General features: G+C 47.9%; 2 protein-coding genes across 5 annotated transcripts in view; both read right to left on the bottom strand.

Moving 5' to 3' along the window:
- LOC116972541 (1-phosphatidylinositol 4,5-bisphosphate phosphodiesterase gamma-1-like) overlaps positions 1 to 11,392 on the bottom strand; it is a 127,882-nt gene extending 116,490 nt beyond the window's left edge. For both annotated transcript variants that reach the window (XM_033020365.1, XM_033020366.1), the window contains exon 1: positions 11,044 to 11,392. In XM_033020365.1, the coding sequence (XP_032876256.1) occupies positions 11,044 to 11,263 (220 nt within the window). In that variant the 5' untranslated portion in view covers positions 11,264 to 11,392. The remainder of the gene's footprint in view (positions 1 to 11,043) is intronic.
- Positions 11,393 to 16,372: 4,980 nt separating this feature from the next.
- Positions 16,373 to 24,378, bottom strand: part of top1mt (DNA topoisomerase I mitochondrial) — a 30,323-nt gene continuing 22,317 nt past the window's right edge. For 2 of the 3 annotated variants that reach the window (XM_033020364.1, XM_033020360.1), the window contains exons 9-14: positions 23,823 to 23,891; positions 23,509 to 23,623; positions 21,526 to 21,653; positions 20,428 to 20,522; positions 18,437 to 18,586; positions 16,373 to 16,916 (exon numbers count right to left, since the gene is read on the bottom strand). In XM_033020364.1, the coding sequence (XP_032876255.1) occupies positions 16,814 to 16,916; positions 18,437 to 18,586; positions 20,428 to 20,522; positions 21,526 to 21,653; positions 23,509 to 23,623; positions 23,823 to 23,891 (660 nt within the window). In that variant the 3' untranslated portion in view covers positions 16,373 to 16,813. The remainder of the gene's footprint in view (positions 16,917 to 18,436; positions 18,587 to 20,427; positions 20,523 to 21,525; positions 21,654 to 23,508; positions 23,624 to 23,822; positions 23,892 to 24,378) is intronic. The other variant, XM_033020363.1, reaches the window with a different exon arrangement.

Raw genomic sequence — 24,378 nt, 5'->3', positions numbered from 1 at the left:
GCAACTCAGCGGTTGAGGCAGCATCTATGGAGCGAAGGATAGTCTCCCCATAGCTGCTGCCTCACCTGCTGAGTTTCTCCAGCATTTTCTGTCTACCTTTCATAACTTTTGTTTACTGTTTCCAAATATAGAATGAGACTAGAATGGCCTACTCCTGCACCTATTTTCTATGTTTCTATGAAGGGGTGCAGAGTAGATTTGTGAGCATGTTGCCAGGACGAGAGGGTGTGAGCTACAGGGAGAGGTTGAGTAGGCTGGGTCTCTATTCCATGGAGCGCAGGAGGATGAGGGGAGATCTTATAGAGGTGTATAAAATCATGAGAGGAATAGATCGGGTAGATGCACGGAGTCTCTTGCCCAGAGTAGGGGAATCGAGGACCAGAGGACATGGGTTTTGGGGGAAGTTTTAATAGAGGGGTAACCTTTTTCACACAAAGGGTGGCGGGTGTATGGAACAAGCTGCCAGAGGGGGTAGTTACTATAATGATATTTAAAAGACATTTAATCAGGTACGTGGTATTGAGGGATATGGGCCAGGCTCAGTGCTGGGACCCCAGCTATTTACAATATATATTAATGATCTGGATGAGGGAATTGAAGGCAATATCTCCAAGTTTGCGGATGACACGAAGCTGGGGGGCAGTGTTAGCTGTGAGGAGGATGCTAGGAGACTGCAAGGTGACTTGGATAGGCTGGGTGAGTGGGCAAATGTTTGGCAGATGCAGTATAATGTGGATAAATGTGAGGTTATCCATTTTGGTGGCAAAAACAGGAAAGCAGACTATTATCTAAATGGTGGCCGACTAGGAAAAGGGGAGATGCAGCGAGACCTGGGTGTCATGGTACACCAGTCATTGAAAGTGGGCATGCAGGTGCAGCAGGCAGTGAAGAAAGCGAATGGTATGTTAGCTTTCATAGCAAAAGGATTTGAGTATAGGAGCAGGGAGGTTCTACTGCAGTTGTACAGGGTCTTGGTGAGACCACACCTGGAGTATTGCGTACAGTTTTGGTCTCCAAATCTGAGGAAGGACATTATTGCCATAGAGGGAGTGCAGAGAAGGTTCACCAGACTGATTCCTGGGATGTCAGGACTGTCTTATGAAGAAAGACTGGATAGACTTGGTTTATACTCTCTAGAATTTAGGAGATTGAGAGGGGATCTTATAGAAACTTACAAAATTCTTAAGGGGTTGGACAGGCTAGATGCAGGAAGATTGCTCCCGATGTTGGGGAAGTCCAGGACAAGGGGTCACAGCTTAAGGATAAGGGGGAAATCCTTTAAAACCGAGATGAGAAGAACTTTTTTCACACAGAGAGTGGTGAATCTCTGGAACTCCCTGCCACAGAGGGTAGTCGAGGCCAGTTCATTGGCTATATTTAAGAGGGAGTTAGATGTGGCCCTTGTGGCTAAGGGGATCAGAGGGTATGGAGAGAAGGCAGGTACGGGATACTGAGTTGGATGATCAGCCATGATCATATTGAATGGCGGTGCAGGCTCGAAGGGCCGAATGGCCTACTCCTGCACCTATTTTCTATGTTTCTATGTTTCTATGTGCAGGTGGGACTTGTGTACATGGGGTGTGTTGGCACACTATATAACTCTATCTATGAACTTGAGGGAAAGACTACTATCTTTCCGCTGACTGGTTAGCACGCAACAAATCCTTTCACTGTACCTCGGTACAGGTGACAATACACTGGACTGTGTTGGAGCTTCCTCGAGAACCTCTGCAGTGTTGTACCATGAGGAGCCGCTGGTCGGTGACTGTGGCGATCTGGAGCCGATCACCGTGACTCACTCGCTCCTGCTGTTTTGCTTTAATGTAACAGGCCCGTCTGACACACTCGAACCTGCTGCCGTCACAGAGTCACAGCACAGAAACAGGCCCTTCAGCCCAATCAACGTGCCCCATCTACACGAAATATAGGCACAAAATGCTGGAGTGACTCAGCAGGAAAGGCGGCATCTCTGGAGAGAAGGAATGTGTGACGTTTTGGGCCGAGACCCTTCTTCTACTCCAGTCCCACCTGCCCATGTTTAGCCCATATCCCGACGTAGTGCAGCCCGTGGAGTGCAGCAGCAGCAGCAGCAGCAGCACCTCGCCCGTGGCCCCGTCGGTCGGCAGCCCGGCCAGCTGTCCGACCTTCAGACCTTCGCTGACCGCCGACACCGCCATCACCCCTCCTTCTCATGGCCGATCATCGGTTCACAGGTTGGATGGGGCGCCGGACTTTGCACGTGACGTCGTGCGGCCCACGGGCCAAAACTACTCAGCTGGCCCGCCGGCTGGGCTTTGTGTGCAGTCCAGCACCCGGGCCAACTCATTATTCACCCAGACACGGCCGAGTCGGTCAATGAATTGCCGTCGGGAATTTGTCCTGTATTTTGACCTTTTGTCCCTTATTTGGGGGTGAGAAAGTTGGCAACCCCACCCATATCCCTCTAAACCAGTCCTATCCATGTACCTGTCCAAATGTATTTTAAATGTTGTTATAGTCCCAGCCTCAACTACCTCCTCCGGTAGCTCGTTCCATACACCCACCACCATCTGTGTGAAAAAGTTACCCCTCTGGTTCCTATTAAATCTTTCTCCTCTCACCTTAAACCTATGTCCTCTGGTCCTCAATTCCCCTACTCTGGGCAAGAGACTCTGTGCATCTACCCAATCTATTCCTCTCATGATCTTATACACCTCTATAAGATCACCCCTCATCCTCCTGTGCTCCAAGGAGTCGAGACCCAGCCTCCTCAATCGTGTTTAAGAAGGAACTGCAGATGCTGGAAAAATCGAAGGCAGACAAAAATGCTGGAGAAACTCAGCGGGTGAGGCAGCATCTATGGAGCGAAGGAATAGGTGACGTTTCAGGTCAAGACCCTTCTTCAGTCTGAAGCAGGGTCTCGACCCGAAACATCATCTATTCCTTCAGTGCATAGATGCTGCCTCACCCGCTGAGTTTCTCCAACATTTTTGTCTACCTATAGCTCACACCCTCTAATCCTGGCAACATCCTCGTCAATCTCCTCTGCACCCTTTCCATCTTGTGGGCATTATCCAGAGGTGATAGAGAGTCATGGAACACAATGCATAGACTATCCCAAACATAGCAACAGGGCAGCACTGGGGAAGGTCTCACCCTTAGAGATGCTGCCTTTCCCACGGGAAAGCTAGACCTGCCCTCCCATCGACCTCACTGGAGACCTTCCAACTATCTTTAATCAGACTTTATCTTGCACTAAATGTTCATATGTGATAGGAGCAGAATTAGGCCATTCGGCCCATCAAGTCTACTCCACCATTCAATAACCTAATTCTGCTCCTGTAACAAGCCCCTTGGGCAACTGAGTCCACTCCGACCAGCGACCACACTTACACTATCCTACACACACCAGGGACAATTTATAATTTTTGCTGAAGCCAATTAACCTACAAACCTGCAAGTCTGTACCCAGAGAAAACCCACGCAGGTAGAGTCACTGGATTGAGTTGAGGAATTGTAAAGACAAGAAGCCACTAATTGGTGTTATCTACAGACCCCCAAATAGTAGCCCGGATGTAGGGTGTAAGTTGCAGCAGGAGTTAAAACTGGCATGTAACAAAAGTAATGCCACTGTGGGGATGGGGGAAATTCAATATGCAGGTAGACTGGGATGATCAGGTTGGTTCAGGACCCCTAGAAAGAGAGTTTGTTGAATGCCTCCGAGATGGATTCTTAGAGCAGCTAGTAATGGAGCCGACCAGAGAAAAGGCAATTCTGGATTTAGTGTTGTCCAATGAACCAGATATGATAAGAGAACTCGAGGTAAAGGAACCGCTTGGAGGTAGTGATCATAATATGATTAGTTTTAATCTGCAATTTGAGAAGGAGAAGGTTAACTCGGAAGTGTCAGTGATGCAGTTGAATAAAGGGAACTATGAAGGCATGAGAGAGGAGCTGGCCAAGGTAGACTGGAAAGGGATTTCTGGGCATAATCTGGAAGACGCAGGATCATTTCATTCCAAAAAGGAAGAAAGATTCTAAGGGGAGTAAGAGGCAACCGTGGCTGACAAGAGAAGTTAGGGATAGAATAAAACTAAAAGAAAAGATGTATAACACAGCAAAGAGTAGCCGGAAGCCAGTGGATTGGGAAACTTTCATAGGACAACAGAAGGAAACAAAACGGGCAATACGGGCTGATAAGATGAAGTACGAGGGGAAGCTGGCCAGGAATATAAAGAAGGACAGTAAAAGCTTCTTTAGATATGTTAAGGGAAAAAGAGTAGCAAAGTCAAATGTGGGTCCCTTGAAGGCAGACACGGGTGAAATTATTATGGGCAACAAGGAAATAGCAGAAGAGTTGAATAGGTACTTCGGATCTGTCTTCACTAAGGAAGACACAAACAATCTCCCAGATGTACTGGAGGACAGAGGATCTAACGGGGTAGAGGAACTGAAAGAAATTTTCATTAGGCGAGGAATAGTATTGGGTAGGCTAATGGAACTGAAGGATGATAAATCCCCTGGGCCTGATGGTCTGCATCCCAGGGTCCTCAGGGTGGTGGCTCTAGAAATAGTGGACGCATTGGTGATCATTTTCCAATGTTCAATAGATTCAGGATCAGTTCCTGTGGATTGGAGGATAGCTAATGTTATCCCACTTGTCAAGAAAGGAGCGAGAGAGAAAACGAGGAATTACAGACCAGATAGCCTGACTTCGGTGGTGGGAAAGATGCTGGGGTCAATTATTAAAGAGGTAATAATGGGGCATTTGGGTAGCAGTAAAAGGATTAGTCCGTCAACATGGATTTATGAAAGGGAAATCATGCTTGACTAGTCTTCTGGAATTTTTTGAGGATGTGATAAGTAAAATGGATGAAGGGGTGCCAGTGGATGTAGTGTATCTAGACCTTCAGAAAGCCTTCGATAAGGTCCCGCACGGGAGACTGGTGACTAAAATTAGAGCACATGGTATTGGGGGTAGGGTGTTGACATGGATAGAAAATTGGTTGGCAGACCGGAAGCAAAGAGTAGGAGTGAACGGGTCCTTTTCAGAATGGCAGGCAGTGGCGAGTGGAATGCCGCAAGGCTCGGTGTTGGGGCCGCAACTGTTTACCATATATATTAATGATTTGGAAGAGGGAATTAGGAGCAACACTAGCAAGTTTGCAGATGACACAAAGCTGGGTGGCAGTGTGAACTGTGAAGAGGATGTTAGGAGGTTGCAGGGTGACCTGGACAGGTTGAGTGAGTGGGCAGATGCGTGGCAGATGCAGTATAATATAGATAAATGTGAGGTTATCCACTTTGGCGGCAAAAACAAGGGGGCAGATTATTATCTCAATGGGGTTAGATTAGGTAAGGGGGAGGTACAGCGAGACCTGGGTGTCCTTGTACACCGGTCACAGAAAGTTGGCGTGCAGGTACAGCAGGCAGTGTAGAAAGCTAATGGAATGTTGGCCTTCATAACAAGAGGATTTCAGTATAGGAGTAAAGAGGTTCTTCTGCAGTTGTACAGGGCTCTGGTGAGACCACATCTGGAGTATTGCGTACAGTTTTGGTCTCCTAATTTGAGGAAGGACATCCTTGTGATTGAGGCAGAGCAGGTTCACGAGATTGATCCCTGGGATGGCGGGACTGTCATATGAGGAAAGATTGAAAAGACTAGGCTTGTATTCACTGGAGTTTAGAAGGATGAGGGGGCTCTTATAGAAACATATACAATTATAAAAGGACTGGACAAGCTAGATGCAGGAAAAATGTTCTCAATGTTGGGCGAGTCCAGAACCAGGGGCCACAGCCTTAGAATAAAGGAGAGGTCATTTAAGACTGAGGTGAGAAAAAAACGTTTTCACCCAGAGAGTTGTGAATTTATGGAATTCCCTGCCACAGAGGGCAGTGGAGGCCAAATCACTAGATGGATTTAAGAGAGAGTTAGATAGAGCTCTAGGGGCTAGTGGAGTCAAGGGATATGGGGAGAAGGCAGGCATGGGTTATTGACGATCAGCCATGATAACAATGAATGGCGGTTCTGGCTCGAAGGGCCAAATGGCCTCCTCCTGCACCTATTTTCTATGTTTCTATGTTTCAAGATCACGGGGAGAACATACAAACTCCCTATAGACAGCACCAGTATTCATGATGGAACCCGGGTCTGTGGCGCTGTGAGGCAGCAACTCTACCCCTGTGCCACTGTGCCACTCAGAAGTTCACCAGAGATGCTGCCTGACCCCTTGAGTTACTCCAACACTTATATGTATTAACCATCTATTGTCAATTGTCCAGCATGTGCAGTTCTTTGTTTCTACAAATTGAATCTGTAGTCAGGTTAGGAGAGAGAGCCTACTGTAGATACAAGAGCTGATGTTTGTGGAGCAGAGTCGCAGGCTTGCGTTTACACCGTCTCGTTGATGTCCCATCCAGGATATACGGCTGAGAGCTCTCCAGCTGACAAAGTACTTTGTCATCACTCCAAACATTTCCAACGCTGTTGCTCGCGCATCTAATGAGGAGCTGACGTGGACACACATGAGAGAGAGAATAGTACCAGGTCGTGTAAAGCATACGGAAATGAGGGAGAATCAATAGATGAGAACGCAGCGGTAGAGTTTCTACCTCACTGCGCCCGAGTCCCGGGTTCCATCCTGGCTACGGGTGCTGTCTGTACGGAGTTTGCACGTTCTCCCCGTGGGTTTTCTCCCAGATCATTGGTTTCCTCCCACACTCCAAAGACGTGCGGGTTTGTAGGTTACTTGGCTTGGTGTAATGTAAATTGTCCCTCGTGTGTGCAGGATAGTGTTAGTATGCGGGGTTTACTGGACGGTGCAGACTCGGTGGGCCGAAGGGCCTGTTTCCGCGCTGTATCTCTAAACTAAACTAAATCCAAGGAGCATTCAGAAGGGACAACGATAGGGTGTTTGGATGTAGAACTTAGTCATCGAGAAACACAGCGTGGCAACAGGCTGTTCAGCCCAACGTCCACACCAGCCAACATGTCCCACCTGCCTGCATTTGGTCCACATCCTTCTAAATCTATCCTAGCCATGTACCCATCTAACTGTTTCTTAAACGTTGGGATAGTCCCAGCCTCCACTACCCCCTCTGGCAGCTTGTTCCACACACCCACCACCCTTGTGTGAAAAAGTTGAAAAAGTTGCCCCTCGGATCCTATTAAATCTTTCCCCCCACCTTGAACCTATGTCCTCTGGTCCTCGATTCCCCTACTCTGGGCAAGAGACTCTGTGCGTCTACCTGACCTATTCCTCTCAGGCAACTTGGTAGCACAAGGTGATCAACTCCATCGATAGGTGATGGATCTCCATGTCCAGAGGACCTCATCAGCGCCACACACCACTCAGGAGCTGGCATCTAGCTTAGTTTAGAGATACAGCACGGAAACAGGCCCTTCAGCCCACTGAGTCCACGCCGACCAGCGATCTCCCGTTCACACTAGTTCTATGTTATCCCACTTTCTCATCCACTCCCTACACACTAGGGGGCAATTCACAGAGGGGCCGATTAACCTACAAACCTGCACGTCTTTGGGAAACCGGAGCACCTGATGGAATAGGTGACGTTTCGGTCGAGACCCTTGTTGAGACCCGACCCAAAACGTCACCCATTCTTTCTCTCCAAAAAATGCTGCTTGACCCGCTGAGTTACTCCAGCACTCTGTGAAACATCACCTATCCATGTTCTCCACAGATGCTGCCTTACCCGCTGAGTTACTCCAGCACTCTGTGAAACGTCACCTATCCATGTTCTCCACAGATGCTGCCTGACCCGCTGAGTTACTCCAGCACTCTGTGAAACATCACCTATCCATGTTCTCCACAGATGCTGCCTTACCCGCTGAGTTACTCCAGCACTCTGTGAAACATCACCTATCCATGTTCTCCACAGATGCTGCCTGACCCGCTGAGTTACTCCTGCACTCTGTGAAACGTCACCTATCCATGTTCTCCACAGATGCTGCCTGACCCGCTGAGTTACTCCAGCACTCTGTGAAACATCACCTATCCGTTCTCCACAGATGCTGCCTGACCCACTGAGTTACTCCTGCACTCTGTGAAACATCACCTATCCATGTTCTCCACAGATGCTGCCTGACCCCCTGAGTTACTCCAACATTTTGTGTCTATCTATAGAACTGTACAGCACTGGAACAGGCCCTTCGGCCCACGATGTCTGTGCCAACCATGATGCGCAGGCCATCACTTATCTACCTGCACATAACCCATACCCCTCCAGGTACAAGCTACATGGGATGAAGAGAGGTGGTAGCTACTGGAGCCCTGGTGTGACATTATCCCTGGTGTGCACCACCTCGTGAGGTGAAGACCCTGAACAATGATGTCTGGTTTATGTTCATAGGGCCATAAGGGGTAGGAGCAGAATTAGGCCATTCGGCCCATCAAGTCTATTCTGCCATTCAATCATGGCTGATCTATCTCTTCCTCCTAACCCCATTCACCTGCCTTCTCCCCATAACCCCTGACACCCGTACTAATCAAGAATCTATCTATCTATGCCATAAAAATATCCATTAAAGGCCTCCACAGCCTTCTGGTGCAAATAATTCCACAGTTTAACCACCCTCTGACTAAAGAAATTCCTCCTCATCTTCCTAAAGGAACGTCCTTTAATTTTGAGGCTGTGATCTCTGGTCCTAGACTCTCCCACTAGTGGAAACATCCTCACCACATCCACTCTGTCCAGGCCTTTCACTATTCTGTGAGTTTCAACGAGGTCCCCCCTCATTCTTCTAAACTCCAGCGAGTACAGGCCCTGAATCTGACTGTGGCTGCACACTGCTGGCATTGATTAGCTGGGCTGCAGGAAACATGGTCAGCACGGTAGACAACAAGAAGGAAGCCATGACTCACGGAGCCAGCAGGCGTTGGCACCAGCAGAAGAGGAAAGGAACTTCAATCACTCCTCGTAAACAAACAGAGTCGACGTCAAATTCAGATTCATTATTTCACAGTGTAAATTGCCCAAATAAAACAAATTCATTCTCCATGTTCTTACAATATGTATCACTTATAGGTTTGTTTGACAAATTGAACATGAGGTGCTGGAGTAACTCAGCGGGTCAGGCAGCATCTGTGGAGAATATGGATAGGTGACGTTTCACAGAGTGCTGGAGTAACTCAGCGGGTCAGGCAGCATCTGTGGAGAACATGGATAGGTGACGTTTCACAGAGTGCTGGAGTAACTCAGCGGGTCAGGCAGCATCTGTGGAGAATATGGATAGGTGACATTTCACAGAGTGCTGGAGTAACTCAGCGTGTCAGGCAGCATCTGTGGAGAACATGGGTAGGTGACGTTTCACAGAGTGCTGGAGTAACTCAGCGGGTCAGGCAGCATCTGTGGAGAACATGGATAGGTGACGTTTCACAGAGTGCTGGAGTAACTCAGCGGGTCAGGCAGCATCTGTGGAGAACATGGATAGGTGACGTTTCACAGAGTGCTGGAATAACTCAGCGGGTCAGGCAGCATCTGTGGAGAACACGGATAGGTGACGTTTCACAGAGTGCTGGAATAACTCAGCGGGTCAGGCAGCATCTGTGGAGAACATGGATAGGTGACGTTTCTGATCAGGAACCTTCTTCAGTTTGAAATGTCACCCATCCTTTTCCTCCAGAGATCCTGCCTGACCCGTTGAGTTACTCCAGTACTTTGTGTCTATCTTCAGTATAAACCAGCATATGAGTTCCTTTCTACACATACAGTTAGAGGTGTTGATCCAGAATAAATCTGAGTATTTCTGACCACACTGGAGACATGTATTTTTAGCAAAAATATTTTGTAGCAAATGTAGCAAATATATTTACCCCAGACACAGACACAGACACAGACACACACATAACTTGGGAGAGAGGGAATAAAGTCGACCATCGGTTACCCTGTCCTGAGATGCTGAGAGTGTAGCAGCCTTGTTAATGGAGACATTCTTCATAAGTGATAGGAGCAGAATTAGGCCATTTGGCCCATCAAGTCCACTCCACCATTCAATCATGGCTGATCTATCTCCCCTCCTAACCCCATTCTCCTACCTTCTCCCCATAACCTCTGACACCCGTACTAATCAAGAACCTATCTATCTCTGCCTTAAAAATATCCATTGACTTTTGGCGTCCACAGCCGTCTGTGGCAAATAATTCCACAGATTCACCACCCTCTGACTAAACAAATTCCTCCTCATCTCATTAAAAGATTGTTTAATTTTAAGGCTGTGACCTGTAGTCCTAGACTCTCCCACTAATGGAAACATCCTCTCCAGATCCACTCTATCCAAGCCTTTCACTATTCTGTATGTTTCAATGAGATCCCCCCTCATTCTTCTAAACTCCAGCGAGTACAGAGCCAGTGCCGTCAAACGCTCATCATATGTTAAGCCACTCATTCCTGGGATCATTCTTGTAAACCTCCTCTGGACCCTCTCCAGAGCCAGCACATCCTTCCTTAGATACGGGGTCCAAAATGCTCACAATATTCCAAATGCAACCTGACCAGCGCCTTGTAGAGCCTCAACATTACATCCCTGTTTTTGTATACAAGCCCTCTTGAAATAAATGCTAGCATTGAGTTTAGAAACATAGAAAAATACGTGCAGTAGTAGGCCATTCGGCCCTTCGAGCCAGCACCACCATTCAATATGATCGTGGCTGATCATCTAAAATCAGTACCCCGTTCCTGCCTTCTCCCCATATCCCTTGTTTCCTTTAGCTCTAAGAGCTAAATCTAACACTCTCCTGAAAACATCCAGTGAATTGTCCTCCACTGCCTTCTGTGGCAGAGAATCCCACCGATTCACAACTCTCTGGGTGAGGAAGTTTTTCCTCATCTCAGTCCTCAGTTTGCTTTCTCTATTCGACTTGCAAATTAACTTTTTGTGAATCCTGCACCAGCACTCCCAAGTCCCTTTGCATTTCTGGATTTTCTCCCTGGTTTCTGCTGGTCTGATAGCTCTATTGCAACATGCCAGACACCCACCCGCCCGCACACCATCTGTTCCTCAACGCCTGGTGAAAGGCAGCGGCCAAAGAAACATCTGTCACTTACTCTCGCCCTCCGTCTTCTCGCATGTCCTGCTCCAGGTGATCTGCCGAGTCTCCAGTCTAACCTGGAACGTCTTCCTCTCGGGTCTCTGAGACTTCTTCTGATGGAACAGGGTCATGACGGAGCCCAGCTCCAGGCTGCGGCTCACCCTGCCCATCTCTGCTTCCACCCTCCAGTCGTCCAGCAAGAATCCATTGGAGAAGGCGGCTGCGGCCACGGACATCTTCACTGCACCATCTGGGAGTTGGCCGTGGGGTTGGGGCAAGGTTGGCAACACAACGCGGCCACCGGCGGTAGTCAGCGCCTCTCCAGCGCTGGTTCTAGCCCGTGGACCGGCCGAGTGGTCGGGGGGGGGGGGTTGAGGGGAAGGTGCGGGGGGTGAGGGTGAGGAGGGGGGTAAGGGTGAGGGGAAGGTGTGGGGGTGAGGGTGGGGGGTATGAGGGGGTGAGTGAGGATGGGGGGGGGGGGGGAGGAGAGGGGGCGTGGGTGAGGGTGGGGAGGGTAAGGGTGAAGGGAAGGTGTGGGGGTGAGGGTGAGGGGGAGGGTGGGGGGTATGAGGGGGTGAGTGAGGGTGGGGGGTGAGGATGAGGGGGCGTGGGTGAGGGTGGGGGTGAGGGGAAGGTGTGGGGGTGAGGATGAGGGTGGGGGGTATGAGGGGGTGAGTGAGGGTGGGGGGTGAGGATGAGGGGCGTGGGTGAGGGGAAGGTGTGGGGGTGAGGGTGAGGGTCGCCTCCGGCACCAGCTGCCAACGTAGACTGAGATGATCCAACGTGGACAGCGGGGAGGGAGACGGGGCGTTGCGGCGCCGGGTGTCACAGCCCGAGGCTGGATATCCCCAGATGTCCACACTGACACAGACACCGAGACACAGGCACAGACAGACAGCAACAGACACAGGCAGAGACACAGACAGACAGACAGATAACGAGAGCGCTGGGTCGGCAGCAGAGAGCGGCGGCGGCGGCGATGGACGGACTGCGCCGGAGACGGAGCCGGGAAAACAGCGAGAGGCAGGAATGTGAAAGATCAGATGCTGGGAGAGAGAGAGAGGGGAGGGGAGGGGAGAGAGAGGGCAGAGAAGAAAGCGGAGGGACTGTGCCTGAAGGGGGTGGATGGGTTGAGAGATGATGAAAGAATGGGTCGACTGGGCTTGTATTCACTGGAAAGATGAGAGGGGATCTTATCTCGTAGATACATTCAAAGCCTAAAGGACTGGATGGGCTCGATGCAGGAAAAAAAATTCCTGATGTTGGGGGAGTCCAGAACCAGGGGGTCAGTTTAGGATTAAGGGGTCGGTCACACAGAGTTGTGAATCTGTGGAATTCTCTGCCACAGAAGACAGCGGAGGCCAATTCACTGGATCTTTTCAAGAGAGAGTTAGATTTAGCTCTTAGGACTAATGGAATCAAGGGATCTGGGGGAAAAAAGCAGGAAGTGATCATGGCTGATTGGGGATGATCAGCCATGATCACATTGAATGGGGGAGCTGGCTCGAAGGGCCGAATAGCATACTCCTGCACCTATTGCCTATGCTTCTATGGTCTTGAGGCAAGCTGGAGAGGGTGGAGATACAGGGGAAAAGGACAGCGGAGGGGCTGGGTGTCGAGAGGCAGGGACCAATCCCTGTCCAACACCATGTCCCACCAGCTGTACGGGGAGTGTGGGGACTTAGGGGGGATGGGGTAGAGATGAGGGGGGCGGTGAGGGAAGGAGGGACAGGGCAGGGACTATCCCAACATTCAACAAACAGACAGGTACATGGATAGTTCAAGTGAGTTTATTGTCATGTGTCCCTGTATAGGACAATGAAATTCCTGCTTTGCTTAAGCACACAGAAAACAGTAGGCATTTACTACAAAACAGATCAGTGTGTCCATATACCATAATATAAATATACACACACATGAATAAATAAACTGGTAAAGTGCAAATAACAGAAAGTGGTTATTAATAATCAAAGTTTTGTCCGAGCCAGGTTTAATAGCCTGATGGCTGTGGGGAAATAGCTATTCCTGAACCTGGTTGTTGCAGTTTTCAGGCTCCTGTACCTTCTACCTGAAGGTAGCAGGGAGATGAGTGTGTGGCCAGGATGGTGTGGGTTTTTGATGATACTGCCAGCCTTTTTGAGGCAGCGACTGCGATAAATCCCCTCGATGGAAGGGAGTTCAGAGCCGATGATGGACTGGGCAGTGTTTACTACTTTTTGTAGTCTTTTCCTCTCCAGGGCGTTCAAATTGCCGAACCAAGCCACGATGCAACCGGTCAGCATGCTCTCTACTGTGCACCTGTAGAAGTTAGAGAGAGTCTTCCTTGACAATCCGACTCTCCGTAATCTTCTCAGGAAGTAGAGGCGCTGATGAGCTTTTTTGATAATTGCGTTAGTGTTCTCGGACCAGGAAAGATCTTCAGAGATGTGCACGCCCAGGAATTTGAAGTTCTTGACCCTTTCAACCATCGACCCGTTGATATAAATGGGGCTGTGGGTCCCCCTCCTACTCCTTCCAAAGTCCACAATCAGTTCCTTGCTTTTGCTGGTGTTGAGGGCCAGGTTATTGCGCTGGCACCATATGGACAGTTGCTCGATCTCTCTTCTATATTCTGACTCATCCCCATCAGTGATACGCCCCACAATAGTGGTGTCGTCAGCGAACTTGATGATGGAGTTCGCACTGTGGTTCGCTACGCAGTCATGGGTATAGAGTGAGTACAGCAAGGGGCTGAGCACGCAGCCTTGAGGTGCTCCCGTGCTGATTGTTATCGAGGCTGACACATTTCCACCAATACGAACAGACTGTGGTCTGTGGACGAGGAAGTCGAGGATCCAGTTGCAGAGGGATGCGCAGAGGCCCAGTTCTGCGAGTTTGGTAACCAGTTTGGAGGGGATGATTGTGTTGAATGCCGAGCTGTAATCAATGAATAACAGCCTGACATATGAGTTTTTGTTGTCCAAGTGGTCCAGTGCGGAGTGGAGGGCCAGCGAGATCGCATCCATCGTTGATCTGTTGTGGCGGTAGGCGAACTGCAGTGGGTCCAGGTTTTTGTCGAGGTAGGAGTTGATTTGCTCCATGATCAACCTCTCAAAGCACTTCATCACCACCGACGTTGGTGCCACTTGTCGATAGTCATTGAGGCACGTCACCTTACTCTTCTTGGGCACTGGTATAATTGATGCCCTTTTAAAGCAGGTGGGGACCTCAGACCCCAGAAGTGAGAGGTTGAAAATGTCCGTAAAAACTCCAGCCAGTTGGTCCGCACAGGTTTTTAGAACACGACCGGGTATACCATCAGGACCAGGTGCTTTTCGGGGGTACACCCCTCTGAAGGATTTCCTGACATCAGCCTCTGTGACTGAGACTGAAATGCCATCACAGCGAATGGGGGATCGGGAAGGCACATCAGTATTCTCCCTGTCAAAGCGTGCGTAAAACGCATTGAGCTCGTCAGGGAGTGATGTTACACCGACATTCGAGCTGCCTCCTGGTTTCGCCTTGTAGGAGGTGATTGCATTCAGTCCCTGCCACAGCTGCCGACAGGACAGGACAGGACAGGTTTGGAGGGATATGGACCAAACGCAGGCTGGTGAGACTAGTGCAGCTGGGAGATGTTTGCCGGTGTGGGCAAGTTGGGCCGAAGGGCCTGTTTCCACACTGTATCACACTCTATGTCGCCAAGTTAAACTGCTCTCCTTTACCAGCACGTTATCTGACCAAGAGATAGATGTGGTCAAAGGAGGCGAGGCCAACTCTAGATTTAGAGATGCCACTCAGAAACAGGCCCTTTGGCCCACCGAGACGGCACACATCAGCGATCACCCCTCACACTAACACTACCCTACACACACTGGGGACAATTTACCGAAGCTAATTAACCTAAAGCTGTACCTCCTTGGAGTGTGCGAGAAAACTGTAGCAACCGGAGAAAACCCACGCAAGTCACAGGGAGAACGTGCAAACTCCTGACAGACAGCAAGTGTAGTCAGGATCGAACCCGGGTCTCTGGCACTGAGGCACTAATACAACTCTACCGCTGCGCCACCCTGGGTTTTTCTATCCAAAAAATCAACTTTATGCAGAAAATATATGTACAATAAACTTACATTCCCAGTGTCTGTACGTACGTTCAATAGTTCATTAGAGTTTGCATCAATTTTTAAACAAAACACCCCTGCCTCCCCCGTGATCTCCCTTCCTGTTTGAGGGGTGTCCCCACCGGACTCTTCCCCCCCAAATGTCCAGCAGCGGAAGGACCCTAGACGGTGGTCCTCCCCCACAGAGCCTTGGCGTTGGCTGCACCGAGCTACAGAGAGTCCCTCAGCACGTACTCCTGCAGTCTGCAGCGGGACAGTCGGCAACATTCCCCGATGGACATCTCGCTCTGCCGGGAGGTTGACAAAGCTCGGGCGGACCAAAGCGCGCATTTCATGGAATTAGCATAGTTATGGTTAGTGTTACCTTAAGAATAAGGGGTAAGCCATTTAGGACTGAGATGAGGAATAACTTTCTCACCCAGAGAGTTGTGGAGGCCAATTCGCTGGATATTTTCATGAGTTAGATATAGCTCTGAAGGCTAACGGAATCAAGGGATATGGGGAGCAAGCAGGAACGGGGTACTAATTCTGGATGATCATCCTTGATCATATATTAATGGCTGACTCGATGGGCTAAATGGCCTACTCCTGCAATTAATTGTTTTCTCTGCGTGGATAAGGTGGGTTAAAAAGGCCACTTTCAGTTGCTGTGCAGTCACAAGTCGATGTATTCCGTTGAGCAAACGTATGTGTCCCTTATGAATGATTGTGTAGTGTGTATGGGATGAAATAAGGTTGGTCATCTTCAGCCTAATAAAAGGACTTACCTTTGAGATGAGGAGAAATTTCTTCAGTCACCGGGGGTGGTGAATCTGTGGAATTAATTGCCACAGGCAGCAGTGGAGGCCAAGTCAGTGGATATCTTTAAGGTGGAGATTGGTTAGTACGGGTGTCAGGGGCTATGGGGAGAAGACAGGAGAATGGGTTTGGGAAGGAAAGATAGACCAGCTATGATTGAATGGCAGAGTAGACTTGATGGGCCGAATGGTCTATCACTTTGATCTTATGTAAGTCTTATGTATAGTATTGGCTGGGGATTGCTGCCTTGCAGTGTGCCTTCAAGGCTGGTGCTCTGTGGACACTGCAGAGTGCAGAGATGTGCAACGTCAGCGAAGGACTCAACCACAATGATGCTGCTCTTATGTTTGGGTGTAAACCACACCTGTGCTGCTTCATGACAATCAATATCTGGATTACAGCTGGACTCAAGTACAAATCCCACATTAGCACCAATTTATAGGCAGGTTTTCATTTAACACTTCTCGTTTTATTGCACTTGTGTCATTTGATTTGGAGCAATGACATTGCCCATAGTTTGGCCTGCACCAAGTTGTCTATACAGGCAGTGGTAGTGTACGTTACAGATAACATAAGATGCTTACAATGAAGATTCTACTTTTTTTTAAACAAGCCATTTCCTGCATGTGCTTATGGATGTACACTGCAGATAAAAGGAAACTTTCATTAGGCTTGTATTTATCATTAACTTTAATCTTAATTCTTTCCATGAATATTTCCTACCAAATGTGCACAAAGAAAACATATCAAAATATTACATACAAATTTATAACTAATACAAAATTAACAAAAACAGATTTAGAGGAGTGATGAAGCACAGATCTTTATAATGTTACATGTTTTGACTGCCTGAGGTATTCAGTAATTGCTTTGAGGTGACCATTTGTTTTAGAATTTAAAATCCCGCTTCGTCATATCGATGGCCCAGGCAAATTTGTCTCTCTGCATCTTATTGTAGATCTTCTCAATCGGAATGTCCCATTTCTTGCACCTAGAGATAAGATGGATTGGTAATCACACAATTCACTTATGCTGGGAATTCTTTGACTGCAAGTTAATAAATCACCATGACACTAACACTTCAGATAATCACATCCCAAATGGTCAGAAGAAAAAACAAAGGTTTCATAAGCGATGAGTAGAATTAGGCCATTCAGCCCATCAAGTCTTCTCTGCCATTCAATCATGGCTGATGTATCTTTCCCTCCTAACCCCATTCTCCTGCCTTCTCCCCATAAGCCCTGACTCCCGAACTAATCAATAATCTATCAATCTCCACCTTAAAAATATCCATTGACTTGGCCTCCAGAGCCTTCTGTGGCAATGAAATCCACATTCACCACCCTTTGACTAGAGAAATTCCTCATCTCCTTCCTAAAGGAACGTCCTTTCAAAAATACATTAGAAATACAAAAATAATGAAAGCCAAATAGAAAATAATTGCTGTAAATTGTATAGTAACTGTAAATGAAATAAGCTGAAGTCTTGAATGGAGAAACCATTTATAGACAATAGGTGCAGGAGTAGGCCATTCGGCCCTTCGAACCAGCACCGCCTTAGAACAGTAACTCATTGAACATCCGAGTTTGTGGGAGTGGATGCCACATATTTACTAACTACAAGCTGCTGCAAAAACTGCTTGACATCAACTCCCATCCCAACTACCATTTTTGTGTGCATCAGATTCCCATTCCTCACTGCAATGGCTAAAGCAGTTGTGTATGTTAGACCCGTATAGCACAAAAACAGGCACTTCAAGTCAACTTATCCATGCCGACCAAGACATCCCATCCAAGCTGTTCCCATTTGCTCATGTTTACCCTATAAACCTTTCCTATCCACGTACCTTCCAAATGTCTTATAAAATGTTCAGATAGTTCTTGCTTTCTCCCTCCTTCCCCTCCCCAGTTCTCCCACAAGCCTGTCTCCGCCTCTTCCTTTCCCCGCCCCCCCCCCCCGACATCAGTCTCGACCCGAAACATTGCCTATTCCTTTTCTCCTTCGATGCTGCCTCACCCGCTGAGTTTCTCCAGCATTTTTGTCTACATTTGATTTTTCCAGCACCTGCAGTTCTTTCTTAAACATAAAAGTTATTATACCTGCACCATCTCCCTCCTATGGCAGTTCATTCCATTCTGTGTGAGAAGAATTCCTCTCAGATTCCTATTAAATCTTTCCCCTTTCACCGTAAACTCACACCCTGTAATTTTTGATTCCCCATTCCCAGGAAAAAGACTGTATTTACCCTATCTCTACTCCTCGTCATTTTGTACACTCTTGTTCATATTCTTAAATGCCGCTCATCCTCCTGCTCTCCAGGGAATAAAGTCCTAACCTGTCCAACCCTCAGGCCAAGTCCTGGCAACATCCTCATAAATCTTCTCCGCACCCTTTCCAACTTAATGACATTTTTTTCCAATAGCACAAGAGAACACAATACTCCAACTGGAGCCACACCAACGTCTTGTACAACTGCAACAATAAGTTTTATTTTCTGTAATTCTTGCTCACCAAGCCACAGTGATCCTGGGGTCAAGGTAGTTCAGTTTGGACGTGCCCAACGCAATCTGCTTGTTCTCCTCTCTGTCTGTTGCCTGAACCTCCAGTTTTTTCAGTTGTTCTTCCAGCTTTTCGATAAGTTTCTTCTTCTTTTCCACCATCCTACACAAAGAAACTTCATGTAAATTCCTTTAGGAAATCATTTTGAGAATAACTAGTTTTCAATCAGGTCCCCCTTCCCACCGCTCACCAAGACCAATAAACTTTGGTCAAGATTTCATCTTTCTTCCACCCCCACTACTCTTCCTCCATATACATGTTTTAAACAATTAACTGCTGGAAGCCTATTGCTTCCTCCCCAAACATTTGGGTTAGTTTATTGTTATTGTCATGTGTTCCGAGTGACAGTGAAAAGCTTAGTCTGCGTGCTACCCATCGAATCATACTATACATAAGTACAATCAAGCCTGTCATAAGTCATGATGCATAAGTGATAGGAGCAGAATTAGGTAATTCGGCCCATCAAGTCTACTCCGCCATTCAATCATGGCTGATCTATCTCTCCCTCCTAACCCTTCTCCAGCCTTCACCCCATAACCTCTGACACCCGTACTAATCAGGGATCTATCTATCTCTGCCTTAAAAATATCCACTGACGGCCTTCACAGTCTTCTGTGGCAAAGAATTCTACAGATTCACCACCCTCTGTCAAAAGAAATTCCTCCTCATCTCCTTCCCAAAAGAGCGTCCTTTAATTCTGGGGCTGTGACCTCTGGTTCTAGACTCTCCCACTAGTGGAAACATCCTATCCACATCTACTCTATCCAAGCCTTTCACTATCCTGTACGTTTCAGTGAGGTCCCCCCTCATTGTTCTAAACACCAGCGAGTACAGGCCCAGTGCCGTCAAACGCTCATCAGATGTTAACCCACTAATTCCTGGGATCGTTCTTGTAAACCTCCTCTGGACCATCTCCAGGGCCAGCACATCCTTCCTCACATTCTGGGGCCCAAAATTGCTCACTATAGTCCAAATGTGGCCTGACCAGCGCCTTATAGAGCCACAGCTCTATACATAAGTACACCAGGTAGTGCAGAAAGAAAAATACCCAAGAGCATATAGTGCTACAGCATTCTAGTGTTATAATTAGAGGAAAAGTTCAAGGGTGTAATGTTGGCAGATCAGGACTGCGCCCTAGCTTATGGAAGGACCATTCAGTAGTCTGATTACAGAGGGAAAGAAGAGCAAATGTGCTGGTCCTACATCAACGTGTCGATAATTAAACATTCACTAGAGATATTTTCACAAGATAACATGGCCTACAAACGGAAAACACCTAGTGTGGAACTAAAGTACAGAACTTTATCATTGGAACTGGGTGACGCATTGATGATACAATGAAATATCTTCAGACAAAGAATAACATAAAAATGGAACTCTTCTCTGAAAAGCTGGTACGGCCAAGATTGATATTGGTTTAGTTTAGTTTAGAGATACAACGTGGAAACAGGAAAGAGATCCTACACACACTATGGACAATTTACACATACACCAAGTCAATTAACCTACATACCTGTACGTCTTTGGAGAGTGGGAGGAAACTGAAGATCTTGGAGAAAACCCACGCAGTGACAGGGAGAACGTGCAAACTCCGTATAGACAGCACCCGTAGTCGAGATGGAACCCGGCACTGCAAGCACTGAGGCAGCAGCTCTACCGTTGTGCCACCGTGCCGTCCTTTGTTAGGGTAACATTAGGTGTTATACAACCCTGGCGGATCAATGGTGTAGCCTTGAACCAATTGAATGGCAATGAACTTCTATGGGAGTTCTGCCCTGGTGCTGGACTCTCAATGCTGGGCTCAGTTTCATAAAGCATCATTTACCCAGAGTAAACAGTAGGAAAATACTTCAACACAAGATAAAAGTGATTTTGTATCAGCTGGGTGGTAAAAACGTTTCATTCTGTGGTAAGAAATGACTTACTGAGTATTCCGTACTTACTGTTCAGATTTTTCATCTTTCTTCTCTTTGCAATCCTTCTTGGCAATTTTCAGATCTTTCTGAGCTGCAGCAATTTGTTCTATTTTTGCATCAATCTGCCAATTGAAAAAGGAACTCTTAAATCACATCCCGTTTGTTACTGCCACACTCACCTACTCCCAGGTCAAGTATTAAACTGGACGAGTGTTCTTCCGTTTAGACGTTGGAGTTTCGATCATCGCGGCGAGAGGGCCTGAACACCATAGCGTCGACTGCGGAGGGCTCAAAGATCCCGACCACGGGTGAACAATGAGGAATATGACTGAACTTTATTGCCTTCCCTCACAGTGGGAACGTTGATTCCGCTGTGGTGGATGTTTATGTTAAACTATCATGTAATGTGTTATTTTTATTTGTATGGCTGTATGGTAACTCACTGTATCAATTGGTGCATGTGACAATAAATGTAACTTGAACTTGAAACCATGTAACTATCACTCTTTCTTAGTTTAAATGCTGTTATACTACCTGCCTCAACTGCCCGACAGCATTGTTCCATACACCCACCACCCAGGAAAGGCCTGGAAACCAGAGGTAGATTTAGGTCTGTAGCCCAATTTAAAACAGCTCACAATATTGCAATGCACAACTGGCCATTAAAAAGGAATAGATTTACTTGCACAAGACGATTGGTCATGCTCTTTGACAGAACATTAGGGGTGGAAACAATGGCGCAGTGGTGGAGTTGCTTCCTCACAACGCCAGAGACCAGGGTTCGATCCCAACTGTCTGTGCAGAGTTTGCACGTTCTCCCCGTGACCGAGTGGGTTTTCTCCGAGATCTTCAGTTTCCTCCCACACTCCAAAGACCACTCCACAGTGCAGGTTTGTAGGTAAATTGGCTTGGTGTAAGTGTAAATTGCCCCTAGTGTGGGTAGGACAGTGTTAATGTGCGGGGATCACTGGTAGGTACGGACTCGGTGAGCTGAAGGTACTGTAGCCGCGCTGCATCACTAAACTAAGCTATCACATTGTGTGCTGGCCCAAACAATAACACTACCCAACAATCGTGTCGTGCTTCTTTCAGTTAATTTCTGCTTTAGTTGTCAAGACATTTTACCTTGGCCTGAATATTTTTCATCGATTTCTCAAAGGTTTTGGGTGGTGCCCTCTGGTGGTTGCAGAGAATGGCCACTGCTCTGTTCGCTCTGTTGTAGGACAGGATTTTTTCAGCAACACTGTCGTCAGCTACAAAGACAAATACAGACAAACCACAACACTGATTAAATAATTACAGCAACATCTACAAATTGTTTCGGCTGCATAAGGATGCAGTGTCAGAGGTTATGGGGAGAAGGTAGGAGAATGGGGTTAGGATAGATCAGCCATGATTAAATGGCAGAGTAGACTTGATGTGCCGAATGGCTTACTTCTGCTCCTATCCACCAACTTTGTGTTACGGTAGTACAGTGGTGCAGGGTCTGAGGTATATGCCCATCGAGTCGGCACCGACCAGCGATCCCTGCACACTAACACTATCCTACACACAAGACAATTTTTACATTTATACCAAGCCAATTAACCTACAAACCTCCTGCATTCCAAGGAATAGAGTCTCAGCCAACTCAACCTGTCCCTATCACTCAGACCCTCTAGTCCTGGCAACATCCTCATACATCTTCTCTACACCCTTTCCAGCTTGACAACACTACTTTAATAAGCCAGTTCAGTATTCCAAAAAATGTAAGGAATCATGGGATTTATCAAGGGTCAAACGCTATAAATAAAATTCAAACAAAGCGCTGTAGATTCAGTGGGTATAGTTTGGGTCCAATTTTTTTTGGGGGACAGATACGAGTGGGAGACCTGGGAGGGGGGGGGGTAGACTGGACAGGCTCTCAGCAGCTGCACGCACACAGAACCACGCCTCATCCGCAGCCAGGATTGAACCCGGGTCCCCCGCGCCGCAAGCACTGCCGAACCACCACTGGACAGTCCCCGGCCCCCCCCCCCCTTCACTCGAGTGTCCCATCTCCGCCAGGGGGGGTGGCCGGAGACATCCGGACCGACGGGACACCGCCTCTCCTGCCGGGCCAACCGACAGCCCTGACCAACGGCGCCAGCGGCCCCAGGCCTACATCCTGCGCGGAGAACCCACAGGCCCACAGCCTGCGCGGAGAACCAGCAGCCAGCTACAACTCTAGCCCAACCCCGCTCAACTCCAGAGGAACCCGCTCCCTGATAGGCCACTACGGCGATGTGCCAGTTCGCCCACGGCCTGGCCGAGCTGCTCTCCCTCAGCCGCTACCCCATGTACAGGACGGAGCTGTGCCCCATCTTGCACACCACCGGCTTCTGCCCCTACGGTACCTGCTGCCACTTCATCCACAACCACGAGGAGGAGCGGGGGCCCCGGCCTCGTCTGCGCCAGAGCACCAGACTGGGCTCAGCCTCTTCCAGCCCAGCGCTCGTCTGGGCCGCGCCGCGGGCAGCCTTCTGCCCCATCATGGACTTGGAGCTGGCCCGGACTCTGGGCTTGGGGCTGGGCATGGGAGGGGGAGGAGGTTGCAGCTGTCACCAGCGGCACCAGCAGCTCCAGCAGGCGCCCGGCCTGCCCATGGCCGACAGGAGCCCATCCGCAGATTCTCTCTCCGACTCCGACCAGGACGACTCCAGCAGCTACGAGTCGCTCCGAGTCTTATTTAACAGCTCAAGGAAATCTTGAGTTGTTACCTTACAGCGCTTGCAGCGCCAGAGACCCGGGTTCAATCCTGGCTACGGGCGCTTGTCTGTACAGAGTTTGTGCGTACTCCCTGTGACCGTGTGGGTTTTCTCCAAGACCTTCAGTTGAATTGAATTGAATAAATGTTATTAGACAAATATGTATACATACAAGAAATTTGCCTTGGTGATTCCCTCCACACTCCAAAGACGTACAGGTTTGTAGGTTAATTAGCTTGGTATAAATGTAAATTGTCCCCAGTGTAGGAGTGTCAGTGTGCGGGGATCGCTGGTCGGTGTGAACTCGATGGGGTGAAAGGCCTGTTTCCGCAGTGCATCTCTAATCTAAACTCAAACACACGACAGGACAGTAGTCACATACGGTTTGTCAATTCTTTCAACTGTTCTTGCAGTGTAATGGAGGCATTGTACGTTCGAAACACCTTGGCTGAAAGTCCCTCCATTAACTCTTGAAGGTGCTTGTTCAGATTTGAGGTCTGTGGTTAAAAAAAGAAAATAAACTTTAGTTCTCTCACTCACTTCCAGAAAGACACATATTTTATCCATAGTGAATGAAAGTTAGCAGATTTCAATGTATTAGTCTATCCATTATTTCAAAACAGGTTTTCAGAAGGGCAAAATCCCCTGAACATTTGCTTAATCTACATCAGTTAAGGCCATACGGGACAAACGTACGTTCAATCTGTCAAACAGGCAATCTGTAGGATCCTTATTCTCCGTGAATAACTTTAGATTCTTGAATACCTTAAGAAAGAATTATAAATAGTTTATTCAGAAGTTGTGAAAGTTGCAATCATACAATTATTTTCATTATTTAAGGGCATCTCAATGTCCTACTACTGTGTCGTCACCGAACCAGCCAAATTATGCACATGGTCCCATAAATAAAAACGAGTTCAGTTGTTTTTTGTCACTAAATGAATCACTAAAATACCAGATGTTAATGGACAACATGACCAAATAATCTGCTTTTTATTAAAATTAACAGAGGATGAACAGGGGCTAAGATGCTGAGCAGTGCTTCTTTTCTCCTCTTCAAATGATTCTGTGTATCAATCGAAGAATACAGATTGTTTAATATCTGATCAGTACTTCCCGGGAGAAGTAGATGCTCAAGTAATTTCACAAAGTATGCAGATTCCTGGAACAAAAATACAATGTGTGGGTGTGGCTATGTCAGACGTCTGTAACCCAGGGAGGGCGGGGAATGGAGGCTTCACAATCCCAGCCA

The sequence above is a fragment of the Amblyraja radiata genome, chromosome 4, assembly GCF_010909765.2.
Source record: "Amblyraja radiata isolate CabotCenter1 chromosome 4, sAmbRad1.1.pri, whole genome shotgun sequence".
NCBI classification, from domain to species: domain Eukaryota; kingdom Metazoa; phylum Chordata; class Chondrichthyes; order Rajiformes; family Rajidae; genus Amblyraja; species Amblyraja radiata.
This window is presented reverse-complemented; position numbering and strand designations above follow the sequence as displayed.